The sequence below is a fragment of the Carassius auratus genome, chromosome 19 (assembly GCF_003368295.1).
Source record: "Carassius auratus strain Wakin chromosome 19, ASM336829v1, whole genome shotgun sequence".
Taxonomy (NCBI): Eukaryota; Metazoa; Chordata; class Actinopteri; order Cypriniformes; family Cyprinidae; genus Carassius; species Carassius auratus.
In genome coordinates this window covers 26,393,605-26,407,849 of record NC_039261.1, presented here as the reverse complement: position 1 = coordinate 26,407,849, position 14,245 = coordinate 26,393,605, and the positions used below count along the sequence as shown (strand labels likewise).

At 38.1% G+C, this 14,245-nt stretch overlaps 1 protein-coding gene across 1 annotated transcript; it reads right to left on the bottom strand.

The window, feature by feature from the left end:
- Positions 1-632: 632 nt before the first annotated feature.
- On the bottom strand, positions 633-9,250 carry LOC113120005 (secretory carrier-associated membrane protein 3-like). Its single transcript, XM_026289801.1, has 9 exons — positions 8,836-9,250; positions 7,000-7,083; positions 6,641-6,748; positions 5,640-5,760; positions 4,765-4,893; positions 3,973-4,132; positions 2,758-2,859; positions 2,523-2,640; positions 633-1,769 (listed from the first exon to the last, which is right to left on the bottom strand). The coding sequence occupies exons 1-9, from the start codon at positions 8,887-8,889 to the stop codon at positions 1,620-1,622; spliced, it is 1,026 nt and encodes a 341-aa protein (XP_026145586.1). The 5' UTR covers positions 8,890-9,250; the 3' UTR covers positions 633-1,619.
- Positions 9,251-14,245: the final 4,995 nt, after the last annotated feature.

Here is a 14,245-nt window from a genome sequence, read left to right as displayed (position 1 = left end):
GAGGAATATGACAACTGTAGCCAAATTCCTTGATACGTCTGTTTACCCCAGCCTCAGTCCATTCTTTGTGTAGTTCACTCAAATTCTTGAATCAATTTTACTTGACAATCCTCATAAGGCTGCGGTTCTCTCGGTTGTTTGTGCATCTTTTTCTTCACACCTCTTTTCTTTCCACTCAACTTTCTGTTAACATGCTTGCATACAGCACTCTGTGTGAAAAGCCAGCTTCTTCGGCAGTGAATGTTTGTGGCTTACCCTCCTTGTGAAGGCTGTCAATGACTGTCTTATGGACAACTGTGAGATCAGCAGTCTTCTCCATGATTGTGTAGCCTATTGAACCAAACTGAGAGATCATTTTGAAGCCTCAGGAAACCTTGCAGGAGTTGATTAGCTAAGTGGCATGTAACCATATTCTAATTTGCTGAGATAGTGAATTAGTTGGTTTTTCTAAAATGTTAGCCAAAATCATCACAATTAAAAGAACCAAAGACTTAAACTACTTCAGTCTGTGTGCACTGAATTTATTTAGTACACAAGTTTCACAATTTGAGTTGAATTACTGAAATAAACAAAGTTTTCCACAACATTCTAATTTATTGAGATGCACCTGAAATAAATGCAAAGGCAAAGTATAAGATGCATATTCATGAACTTTAATAAAACAAATAACACAGTGAAGTTACAAGAACATACAGCAGCAATACAATAACAGTGAAACAACCAATAAAATACTTTAATTTAGGTATATACTATTGTGTTACAAATCACAAAGAAAAGGTTACAAATCACAAAAGCAACATAAATAAGTTGGCCACTGATAACCGCACCAATCTCCGCTAGACCACAACCACATTTTGATAAAACATTTTGAGTTTTATATCAAGGTATGAAGTTTGATTCAGTATTTACAAATTGAATTTACCTGTTTCAACTAATGAAAATAAAATATTAGTCGTGTATAACTGCATCAAAACAAGAAATCCATCCACCAACAGACTAATAAACAGAATTGTGAATCTCTAAAATATGCTGTGGGATTTCTCTCTTTTAAGAAAAACATTTGGCAAGTTAAACTTCACAGGTTCTAAGTAGCAACCTCCATTCTATGGCAATGAATATTTCCCTTTCCTTGCCATGTGCAGCTATTTACACAAAGAAAGAAGTCAAGGGAAAAGCAAAGGCAGACTGTGGCACTTTGTTAAATCTGCAAGGCTGCTGTACCTTAGACTTACAAGCCTGTGGTATCAGGTATTTTTACGGTCTTGACAAATGGTTCCAGTGACTTTTTCTAGCATGATGAATGGAAAGACTACTGTATTAGTTGAAAGAAGATCCTCATAGACAACATTCATATAAGCCATAATTTGAAATCAACCAACACCTAGATCCTTTTTGCATGTCTGAACTAATGGGCCTAATTCTCAGACCAACAAATACAAAAAGAAATTCACTGTTTTATAATCGATATGAGTTTGTGTATCTTGACATGCATGCTAGAGGAGTCTAGGGTAAGTGCTTTGGTTTCCAACTCTGCCAGTGCTAGAATAAGTCACTTTGTCTCCAGGCTCTGTAAACAATAAGGTTCTTCACATCATTTCTTTTCTTTCATTCAGGTCTCTCTACCGGGGTGCGGTGAAGGCGCCTTGTGCGGCAGAAACAGTGGCATTGGTGGCTGCCTGGCGCACTGCCTGATTGGAAAGCACACTGGTAGTTAACTCAGCCTGGGCCTTCTGAAAGCTTGCTCCGGTCTTCCTGTACATAGAATGAACCTGATGGGAGAAGATGCAAAAAAATAAATCAACAGATCAATATAATTATCATGATTTAAAATTCTACATACAGTATTGTTCAAAAGTCTGGTGTTGGCTTTTTAAAGTCTTTGGAAGTCTATTATTTTCTCCAAGGCTGCTTTTTTTGTAGTAAAAGCAGTCATTTGGGGAAAGTTATTACAATTTCATATAACTCTTTTCCTTCTAATCTTTCCAATCTGCTTATTTGGTATTGATTTCATATTATTATCAATGTTAAAAACAGTTTTTGTGGAAACCATCAAACTTTGTTTCTTTTGACTAATTAAATGTACTTGTTAAATATAAACCTTGTTGAATAAAACAATTAATTTCTTTAATCTCCTTTGACTAGAAGTTTTTTAAACCAACCTAATCAATCATAAAATGGCAAAGCATTTTTTTTTATGTTTCTGCAAATAGTCTGCATTTAATATACCATTTAGCATTAAAAAAACTGTACTACTTAATACAAAAAAATTGATGGATGCATACAGTTTAAAACGAATGTAAAATGTCAGCTAAAATGCTCGAGCACTTGTTTCTAAGTCAGGTTATTTTAGTTAGAAGCCAGTCAAACCCTGGAGAATCAGTGGAAAAATCCACAGAAGAGGAAGACACAGTTTTAAAATAGGATGAAGATAAACATTTGGTATGGGTTTTCAACTTGTTCTCAAGATAATATCCCTAATTTGACTGTCAGTGGATGCTGTTATTATTGATAATGTGATTTACCCTCTTGAGCAACACCACTCCCATAGCCGCCTGAGCAGTGAAGAGCACAGCATTTATCATCATGATCGCACCCACTGCCTTGTTCTTGCTAAGAGCGGCTAAACTCACGATCCAGCCACTGTGACACAAATGAGAGAGGAAGAAAGAAGCCAGTGGCCAAATTTGTAAGAATGGAATGACACTAAATAACAATAAACAGGTTAGTTTACAAATCTGTCTGTTTTATCACACTCACCTGAAGCCCCAGCCAGGGATACCGATAGTCATCAAAATATAAAGCACCAGTTGGGCGAAGAAGACAAAGAAAAATGCAAAGAAGTTGAAGGAACTGTCACTCCTGTTGAGAAACGGAAGCGCACAATGACAAGTCCATTATTTTTGGAAACATTTGGCTGACATATGAAGTCTAAACGCTCAAAAGTAAATTGCATATAATGGTATAACTATTACACATTTTCATGATTATTTTCCACTTTTTTGTCATCAAGCAAATAATAATAATAATAATAAAAAAACATTCTGAAATCTGATTCTGCCAAATTTGAGATATCACTCTATCTGCAGAACTAGTTTTATGCCAAAGTTAAATACTTTAATATGAGTTTATTCAGTAAGAAGCAGAAATAATTATATTGAATGCCCTTAAAGTAATAGTTCAGTTAATAAATATATTAATAATGATTAATTCAATTTACACATCCTCAGGCCATCTAACAGAAAATTCAGCATTATAATGGGTGCCGTCAGAATGAGTCTAAACAGCTGATAAAAACATAACCAAAATCCACATGGCTCCAGTCCATCAATTATCATCTTGTTAAAATACAAATCCTTCATTAAGAGTTGTAACCTTAAACTTTAAAGTTTAAAGCTTTAAAACTTTAATCCCCCCGTTGCCACATCAAAATCCATCAACATTTTCGTAAATGTTAATTTCGATGCTTGATTTGTTTCTCTCCTGATTCAGACAAGACTTTTTACTAAAAAAAGCAATATTATGCATAGACGACCTTCCAGTATTTTAGCTGGAAGCAATGGTTAAGCAGTTAAAGACATCTTAATGATGGATTTGTTTATTACAGCATTCAGCTAATTAATTAATTAGTTGTTAATTAATGGACTGGAGTCATGTGGATAACTTGTGGATTGCTGTGATGCTTTCATCACCTCTCATTCTGACGGCACCCATTCACTGCAGAGGTGCCACGGCCATTGATGACCAAGTGAAATACTGCTAAAGTTCCCAAATTCTGTTCCGATAAAGAAAAACTCTTCTACATTTTGTATGGCCTGAGGCTGAGTAAACTTTAGAACATTTTCAATTTTGGGTGATTATTCCTTTAAATGCACTTAATATCTGAATAGTACTGAAATGGGTTTGCTACAGCTGAAAAACAAATGTGCACAAGTTAGGTGTCCCACCCTCACAACAGACCACGGTGGTACGTACCTGAAGGCTTTGTACACAGGCCTGTACCAACAAACAAAGGAGCAGGGGGTGAAGAGGAGAACCCAGAGTATGGCAAGGCCGAAACCAACTCCATTATTGGGATCCACACAGAACATAGCCAAACAGGAGATGAGATTAAAGAGCAAAGTGCATGCTGTGACTAAGAAAAAAAGATGAGAGAAGTGGGTAAAAAGAGAGAGAAAGAGAAGTATAAAGGAAAACTTCAAGCCAAGTAATATACTGAAGTAGTGACTGGTCAATATGCCTATACTAGAGAGCAACTGCTGATACGTCATACATTACATGATTGAAATACACACAAAATTGCTCAAACTAAAGCAAAAGATCAACCAGAAAAAAAAAATTTGGTCATGAGTTTAACTGAAGAAAGCACACAATAAAAGTTAAAATTAAAGTATTTACTAAAAATGATGGAGGACAGATGCCAAAACAGAACCTTCCACAAACCGTATTTTCCGGACTATAAGTCGCACTTTTTTCCATAGTTTGGCTGGTCCTGTGACTTTTACAGTCAGGTGCGACATATTTATCAAAATTAATTTGACATGAACCGTCAGAAATGAACTAAGGGGCATGAACCAAGAGAAAACATTACCGTCTCCAGCCGCGAGAGGGCGCTCTATGCTGCTCAGTGCTCCTGTAGTCTACCACTGAGCAGCGTAGAGCGCCCTCTCGCGGCTGCAGACGGTAATGTTTTCTCTTGGTTCTTGGACTGACGTGACTTATACTCAGGTGCGACTTATAGTCCGAAAAATACGGTACTAAACTTACACATCCAGTAGTAGTACATAGTGGTGACAGTGCGCTGGAAGTTTTGGCTAATCTCCACATTAATGTCCTGATAGAAGCACGGTCCCACCGGGCAGAAGGAGGGCAATGGGGGCCAATTATTCTGACGAGCTGATGGAGAAGGACACAGAAAGAGATTCATTTCCCCATTCATCAATCACGTCTCCTTGCATCACTCCATTAATGTCTTGTTCATTTCAACTGAGGTCTAAATCTTACTCCTTTGAAAATACCATCCATCCATCACTGTCATCTTTTTAACCATGCCATTTATTTGTCCCCTCCTCTCTCATTAAGGTCTCATCCATCTCTACATTTATGGTAAGCCTGGCCAACATTAGTCCATCTAAATAATCACATCAGAGCTTAAAATACACTTGTTTAATGCTCTCATTCTTTTAAAAAAAACATACTGATTGCTTGTCACATTTTCTGCATTGACAATCTGCAGAATTGTGTAAAACTGTTTATCCAAAACTGAATTTGAATGTGATAAAATGTGCAAATGGAGCTGAGAGTGCTTCACTCTTTTTGATAGCATTTCATCAAAACTCTTCAATAATGCATCTAGATAAGTACATTTCAGAAAATGTGAGTGGTGGTTGCACATATAACACCCGGCAAGATAATGTTATGAATGGTTGCCAGGTCATTTCTATGTGGTATCTAATTGTTTATGAGTGTTTATGAGTTGCTTTAACATTAAAATTGTATTAAACAGCATTTTAATAGAAATACTAATTGCAAACTGCCATGTAATACCAGCAGTAAAACTGAGGATAACTCTGGATTCAAGAAGTTTAATTTACATTTAATTCCCCTGATAAACCAAGAAATCATGATATTGCTTAACTCACTGGCTCCAGACCCAAGTGAATTTGCATTCAGCTCTCTCTCTCTTCTCTCCAGCTCTTTTGCTTTTCTTTCTAGTTCCTCCTGCTTCCTCAAAAGATCTGCTGTGGTGGCATTTACTGCAGACTGCAACAGACACAGAAAGAGAGAGGCAGTTAACAATAATGAAATGCATAAATGTTTTCCATTACCACTACATTAATGAGCATCTCAGCACAGTATTAAATATAACCGAGATATATTCACGGTTAAATGTTTGCAACTCAACAGGAAGCAAAACTATAGCTGAAATTCAGCTGTGTTTACTCTTCCATAGCAGTATTAGAAAATATGCCATCGTTCAAAAATGTGGGGTCACCCAGTCTGCATTTATTTGATCAAAAATACATTAAAAACATCTCTATTATCAAATATTTAAAATGCAATTTATTCCTGTAATGCAAAGCTGAAATTTCAGCATCATCACTCCAGTCTTCGGTGTCAAATGACCCTTAAGAAACTGTAAAATGCTGACTTGCTGCAAACATTTATTATTATTATCAATGTTGGTGCAACTGTTTTTACTACTGAATATTTTTGGTTGAAACTGTGATTTTAAAAATTCAGAATTTCTATTATTCTATAAAAGCATTTATTTGAAATAGAAATATTTTGTGATATTATAAATGACCAATTTAATGCATCCTTGCTGAATAAAAGTATAAATTACTGATCCCAAACTGAATTACTGAACGACAGTGCATTTTAATTTTATTGTTATTATTTAGCTTTTCCCATAAACAAAATAATAAACATCAGTCAGTGGTCTTAAGATCATTCATACAAATCAGTAAAAATCTGAACATAGAACTAAACAATTATAAGATTATTAATTATTATATAACCATAATGCAACTGTGTGCTGTAATTGTTGCAGTAAGAATTGTAACAAACTACCAGATGTAACAATCCAGTGCAATGGCCATGTGTGAACAAATATGTCTCATTTAGTTCCTCTAAACAGCACCTGTGTCCCATAGGATCCATAATTCCTGGGCTCGGTTGGTGTGGTCTTGCTGGGAGGCGTCTGGGCAGGAGGCGCAGCAGGAGATGTGGCTTCATATGGAGGTGGAGGCTTCATTACCAAACACAAAGAGCAAAACAAATAACATCAGCTTAATACAAATCTAATTAAGCAAAAAGAAGCCATCATAATGATGTAGGATTGGGATGACAAAACACAATAGTGAAGGTTTCTCATTCAGAATTTTCTCTTGCAGAGCAGAAGCAGCTGAAGTTGACATGAAATAGAGTTTATAATTCATTATACTCCCATTATGTGTTAATCATGTAAAGACTGATAAGTGTCAGGAAGGACATATTTACAGCTGTTGTGTTGTTGTCAAACGGGTTGTAGAGGTCCAGCGTGGCATAGCCAGTGTTGCTGCTGTGCTGAGTCACTGATGGATCCTGCAAACACAGGAAAACATTTTCAGTTCATTTATAGCTGGTGATAGACAATAATTAAATATCTGGACTGATGCCAAACAAAAAAAAAGGCTCTAGGTCGCCTAGGAACTGGCACTTTAAATGTATAATCGTTAGCTAATATCATTGTTTCTGAGGCAGAAACCTTATCTGCTATAGAGGAACAAACCTTCACAACACAATAAGATAATTCATCCAATAAACTGCAAGTAACTGATCAAAATAAAAACCAATAATAGAGTACCACTCAAACGTTAGACACATGAGTGAATTTATGTTTCACATGATCTTGAAGAGGTGGTTTACTGGGTTTTTTCTACTCTTGATTGTGTTTATGGGGTGCAGTCTAACATGTCTTCATGCTTCATTTTTTTTTAAACGCATTATTTTTCACATAATTTACCTTTATTCCACAAGCCCCGATTTGTTTCCAGTTATTATGAAGTGAAATACGTGATGGGCTTTGATTGGTCAACTGGCTCAGTGTGTGATTGGCTAAACCGCCTCGAGCGCATCTGTACATCCCGCCCCTCTCAAACTCAGAATGTGCTCCGGTTGTATTGTAAACAATGATGTCCTCTATATTGCTTATCAGTTTGAGCCCGATTGATAAGCAGATAATATTAAAGAAGACGATTGCGCAGAACCTGTGCAAACATGGCTCTTAATGGTTTGTTTGTTTGTTTGTTGTTGTCTCATACTTTTAGATATGCTGTTGTTTGCAAATGCTACTGCTTATTTTAGCTTTTAATATACAACTTTATTCGGAGTATAGCTTTGATACAATAAATCACAGCAACCGTACGCATTTCCATATATAACGGTTCTTATTGCTTTGTGAAAATAACTGTATAAATGGAAGTTTGTCGGAGCTGATCTGACGATCTGAATGAGAGAGACAGAGAGAGAGTCGTTAGAAGACAGAATCGTGATTCATATATGCACAGATTTTTATGTGCACCCCTAGTTTTCTCTTCCCCTTCTCTAAAGCAGCACAACATGGCCTTGTCCCCTTTTTGTTGCGTATTCCTGGGGGCGGGGTTTGTCTGGGTTCATGACGTAAAGGACCTGGGAAGAAGCTCGTTGTAGTCCCTTACCAGCCGTTTTTGTAGGCATAAAACTACTATAATTTTAAAAGACATATCTCCGTTTGCATTGAACTTTCAGTGTTGCAACTTTGCAGATATTGTTTACACTCAAATAGCAACATTACAAACGTGAAAAAAGTGAAATCGAAACGAACCACCCCTTTAAGAACCTCCTGACCTAAACGCTTCAATTTAGATTTAAAGAAAAACATAAACTGCACTTATGTACAGACTTCAGTATATATATATATATATATATATATATATATATATATATATATATATATATATATATGTTCTATATTATAGATCAGTGGTCCAAACTGACAGTCTATTTATGCATACCGTGTCATATAATCATTTACCTAACTTCATTAGCTAATATATTTTATTTAGCTATACTTAAGTGATCGACAACTAGCTGTTCAAATACGAACCAGAATGTCAAGGAAACAGATTGAAGTGATCATTCATAAAAAATCACAGTCATGTAACTTAATTTGATTAGCCTGGCCTTTGATGACGGTCAAGTCCTGTGACAGCATCACAAGAGTTAAGTTACAGCACTACACACATAAGACCACCAATAAAAACAACTCAAACAGATATGTGTTGTACAATTACAAAAACTAGTACAGTTTATTACCTGAAATGGATTATGATCATCAGCTGCCTCAGCAAAAGTGGTGTATTTTGACATTTTGGTACTGGTTTGGCAAATTAGATCTCGCCAAGATGTAAAAAGAGGTTCAAGTCAACCGCGATGACCAGGTAAACGCCAGAAAAATGTTGTGTAGGATTGTAATAGTCAATTTAAAACAAATCACACAGCGACCTGTTAACACTAACTAGCTAACCAACCGACATTACAACGACACGCCACAGGTCCGTTTCAAGTCAACAGCAAGTTCTGTCCTTATATACCAGTGGTTTATGGTCTTCTTCTTTGGCTTTTTAAATTATTTATTTATTTTCCTTTGTTATATCCTACGAGCGACACGATTTTGTTTCAGTTTTACTCTGACAGCGCCGTGTAGCGTTAGTTTACAGGAAATGTGTACATATCACATGACAAGAGTGTTGCCAGGTTGCAAAATAAAAACAAGTATTTTAATTTAAAAACAAATTTAAACGGGCCCTTCTGTTTTTCATTTCGGACGAGTAAACAGCAAAATAACGTATTTTTAAAAATCAATCTCATTTACAAAAATATAAATGATTAGTTCAAATACAGCTAGAAATAAACTGGTTGTTAAATTGTAAGCGAATCACAGAAAGCGTTTTACTTAGATTTAGTGGACATGGCAACAGAAGAATTGACGCGTTGAGGAAAAAGTTGCGCCACATGACGAGGAAGAGCCAATGAGGAAGCGCTATTATATCACATGATGAGAGAGACTATTGAGCCCCTTTCACACTGCACGTCGGACCCGCAATATTCCCGTAACATTGCCTGGTCGCCTTCTGTGTGAAAGCAACCACGTCCCGGAATTGATTACCGAATCGAACCCGGGTCGGGGACATAGTAACATTGCGGTAATCGATCCGGAACGAGCGCTGTGTGAACAAAAGCCAGATCTAATTCCGTATCGAAGTGATGACGCGCGTTATCGCGCGACTTTTTTACCGGCTGTTTTGAAGGAAGATCAACATTCGCGACGAAAACATATGTGCAAACTGTAATGAAGCAGAGATCAGTTAGTTCCTCACTTTCCGCGCTGACGCAGAGATCATTTGCTTGCTTCAGTTAAAGTATAACGTGCCAAGCTTTGTCGACTCGTACATTACACGTCACGCGCTGATGTCACGTGTCGTTACGGGATCTTCAAGGGTTGTGTGTGAAAGCACGCGCATACACCGGGTCGTCACTGGCAGTGTGAAAGTGCCAAATCTAGCGACCAGGGAACAATTACAGGAACACTTTACCCCTGAATTTGCCGGAATGGCAGTGTGAAAGGGGCTTTTGTGAAAAAAGCGCACATCTGAGGAGAAAAGCAAGGAGGCGTTTTTCTTCTAAAATCTATCTATCTATCTATCTATCTATCTATCTATCTATCTATCTATCTATCTATCATCTATCTATCTATCTATCTATCTATCTATCTATCTATCTTCATTTAAAATGTAATTTAAAATATTATGCTGTTTATGTTCCTCATTCAATCACTAGGCGTCACTGTTGCAGCAACGTAATTTCCCTCTGTAAAATATAGGTAGGACCAGCGAGGCAAGTTGTCACAACGGGAAGATGGCTGAAGGCTTGCAATTCTCTAGTCATGTGAGTTCACATGGGTGACAGGAGGGCTGAAAGTCAGTCATAAGATACCTCACAACACACAAATATACCCCTAAACCACCGACAAACACGAACAAAATCATCCTTTTCCGTGCCATTTCATAAAACTCATTTACTTAGATGTGGAAATTCAATCTATGTCACTGAAGGTTCGACCTCACAGACTGCAAATGTTCAGGTTGATTTCTCTGTTATTTCTGCAGCTGGTGCCAGGATATAAAGTGTTCCGCAAACAATTATTTCACCACTTTGACTTTAGTCTTGACCAGATGTGGATGAAATTCACACATATTGAATGCCAAGAAACTAGAGATTCCACCAATTGACTATGAAACAGCGTGGCTCCTGGATCCCATTATTTGTATAATCTGATCTTGGTGTGCAAGCCTCCAGTGACGTTCAAATGCAATACATTAGTCAGTGAGCATGACAGAGCGATGGCAAACGGGAATGGGACCTTAAATGTACAGTTCACAGAGAAACAATATGTTCTTTATCTGTGAGTTCAGAGGAAGGTTATGCTGAAGTGACAAAGATTTTTCACTCTTAATTCCCTAAACCATCTCTCCTTTAAAACCGCCTTTTCACTTCTCTAAGTGGGTGTGTCCGTGCTTCCTTTTGCTTTCCTTTAAAACCGCAACATTCCTCAGCCAATCAAGCGATGCATGGCCCCATGACATCACCGCCTGTGGAATGAGCTGACATGAAGTCTACACTGGTGAGTTGCCAAGGCAACCAGCAGGGATGGAGGGAGCTTCGGTGGATCGTGTGGGCTTGTGGGTTTTGCCCCCGTTTCTCAGCTGTATGGTCTCAATTAAAGAAGAGTAGAAACCAGTATCTGGGTCTCATTTAGTGCATACCACCACAATGGGCTTAAACCGCACACGAGCAGAGTTAAATACATGGTGAAGACTTGATGACCTTGTTCTAGAGTTCTTGTAATATTAATCTTGTTAACGAGGTTTGCAGTAAACACACATCGCAGCAGATGTGAAACTGTGTCTCGAAGCATTTTGGCATTCTCTTGGAATTGAAAAGTGAGTCAAGACGCCCAGACTGACAGATGGAACAAATAGAATTAATGCCGTGCAAATGTGCATTTTCTGAAAAAAGAAAAATGAAAAAAAAGCAACATCTTTTTGAGCAACAACTTGCCACCTGAGTGAAACATGCTGATGGCAGTTGCTAGGATGTTGCTGGATGGTTGTGAGGGTGTTCTGGGTGGTTATTAGGGAGTTATGCATGGAAAGTAAGGAAATGTTTATTGGGTTTCTGAGGAGCTTTTAGGACTTGCTTTTCTGGTCACTGATATAGGGTTATGGATGGTCGCTATGCCATTTGCAAGGTGGTTGTTAGGTGGTTTTAAATGGGATTGCAAGCTTGATGTTATAATTGTTGTAATTCTTGATGGTTGCTAGGACATTGCAAGGCGGTTACAGTGGATTTCTGTGTGGTTGCTAATGGGATTGATATTGGTTCACTGAAGGGTCCCTAGGGAATTGCTAGGTGGTTTTTCGGATGTTCTGTTTCTAGGTCGAGGCTAAGTGGCTTGTTAGGATACTGTTTATAAATATAGTCAAAATGTATGTTAGACTGTTTACAGATTGTAGTGGTCTCATCTCGAGTACTTTCTTTCCCACATGCAGCCTCATAGTTAAGACACCTGAGGTAAAAAATTAGTTATTTAAATTAGCAATTTTATTTAGTGGGAAGAAGGAGGCGGGAACCGGCGGACAATCAAATAAGCTTTAATAACAAAGTAAACACAAAACAGCGTGGCAGCCCCTCACGGACGACTGCCGAGCACAAACAAAAACCAAACACAACTAAAATCCAGGCCTGGTCCTCTCTCGTCCTTCACTGTAGTCGCTCCTCTTTTATATCCTTCCATCTCCTCCGTCGGACTCGAGACCGGTGGGTCGCAGGTGTCCCTCATTTCCAATCACTCCACCTGCCCCACTCGTCACAGACATCTCAGGTGTTTCTCGGCGGTTTTACTTTGTTTTACCTATTCATAAAATACATTATACAAATGTGACATTCATCATCATTCCCATTCATAAATATTAGTATAATACTAAAAACATTTAATAATAACCTCTCCATTTCAGAGCCAATAACAGTTGAGTTATTTTCCTTCTCTGCTTCCTGTGAAGCAATGTATCATTTAGTCCCTATGCTGCAGTGCCCTTCGAACTGAACAGGTCCGTCCCCTTCAGATTGGAATCTCACTTAAAGGGTTAGTTCACCCAAATATTAAAATTATGCCATTAATAACTCACTCTCATGTCGTTCCAAACCCGTAAAACCTCAGTTCATCTTCAGAACACAGTTTAAGATATTTCATATTTAGTCCGAGAGCTTTCTGTCCCTCCATTGAAAATGTATGTACGGTATACTGTCCCATGTCCAGAAAGGTAATAAAGCATCTTTAAAGTATTCCATGTGACATCAGAGGGTCAGTTAGAATTTGTTGAAGCATCGAAAATACCAAAAAAGATGACTTTATTTAGCATCGTCTTCTCTTCCGGGTCTGTTGTGAGCGCGACTGCTGTGACTGTTGACGTACGACTGCTGACGTGTTTTCTGGTGCACACAATAACAAAGATAACACGTCAGCAGTGTCATACGTCAGCAGCGCCACCGCAGTGTTGTGAACGCACTCACAGCAGACCCGGAAGAGAACACAATAATGAATAAAGTCGTCATTCTTGTTATTTTTTTGGAACAAAATGTATTTTCAATGCTTCAACAAATTGTAACTGACCCTCTGATGTGACATGGATTACTTTGAAGATGGACATACCGTACATACATTTTCAATGGAGGGACAGAAAGCTCTCAGACTAAATCTAAAATATCTTAAACTGTATTCCGAAGATGAACGGAGGTCTTACAGGTTTTAAATGATATGAGAGTGAGTAATTAATCCCAGAATTTTCATTTTTGGGTGAACTAACCCTTTTACATAGTAAGGACACCGTTAAAATAGTCCATGTGACATCTGTGGTTTGACCATTATTTTATGAAGTTATGAGAATACACGACGCATGCGTGAGCATTCCTCTGCTTGTAAACAAGGCGCAATGTATGTGACGTGGTACTCTTGATAATGACAGAGGACTGTCCCAGGAGAGGATAAATCATTGAATCAAGGAATTGTAGGTGGGGGGGGGGGGGTGAACAGTGCTCTGTTCCACTCTCAGTACCCACAACTGAGCAAGGCACAAAACCCCTGGGTGCCACAGCAAAAAAATGGCTGCCCACTGCTCTGGGTGTGTGTGTTCACTACTTACTGCTGTATGTGTGCAAATAGTTGTTAGGTCATTGCTAGGCATTTGCTGGTGTTTTTTCGAGTGCTCTGAGTGGTTGTGGGTGGTTGCAATGATTCTTGCTTCAGCAAGCACCACAAAAATACAGTCACTGTCTCTGATGTTAAACAGAGATTATGGATTTTTCAACCTCCTCCAGAAAGTGTGTGAACTTAAAGACAACCTCTGTACATTGCAGCACACATACACATTTAAGACATCATGGGTTATGTGAGCTTAAAACTCTTAACAGGACCGTTGAGAAATGTAGAACACACACACACAACACAGCAGACTGAAATTATGTGCAAGCTTGAATAAGTCCACTGTGAGCTTTGTTGTCTGGAACCTGGAAAATTCATCATCAGCAGCAGACTGAAAAACACAGCGGTCTCTGAACGCTGCTAAATAGAAAAAAGAAAGATACGGAGGGTGGAAGAAAGAGTTTT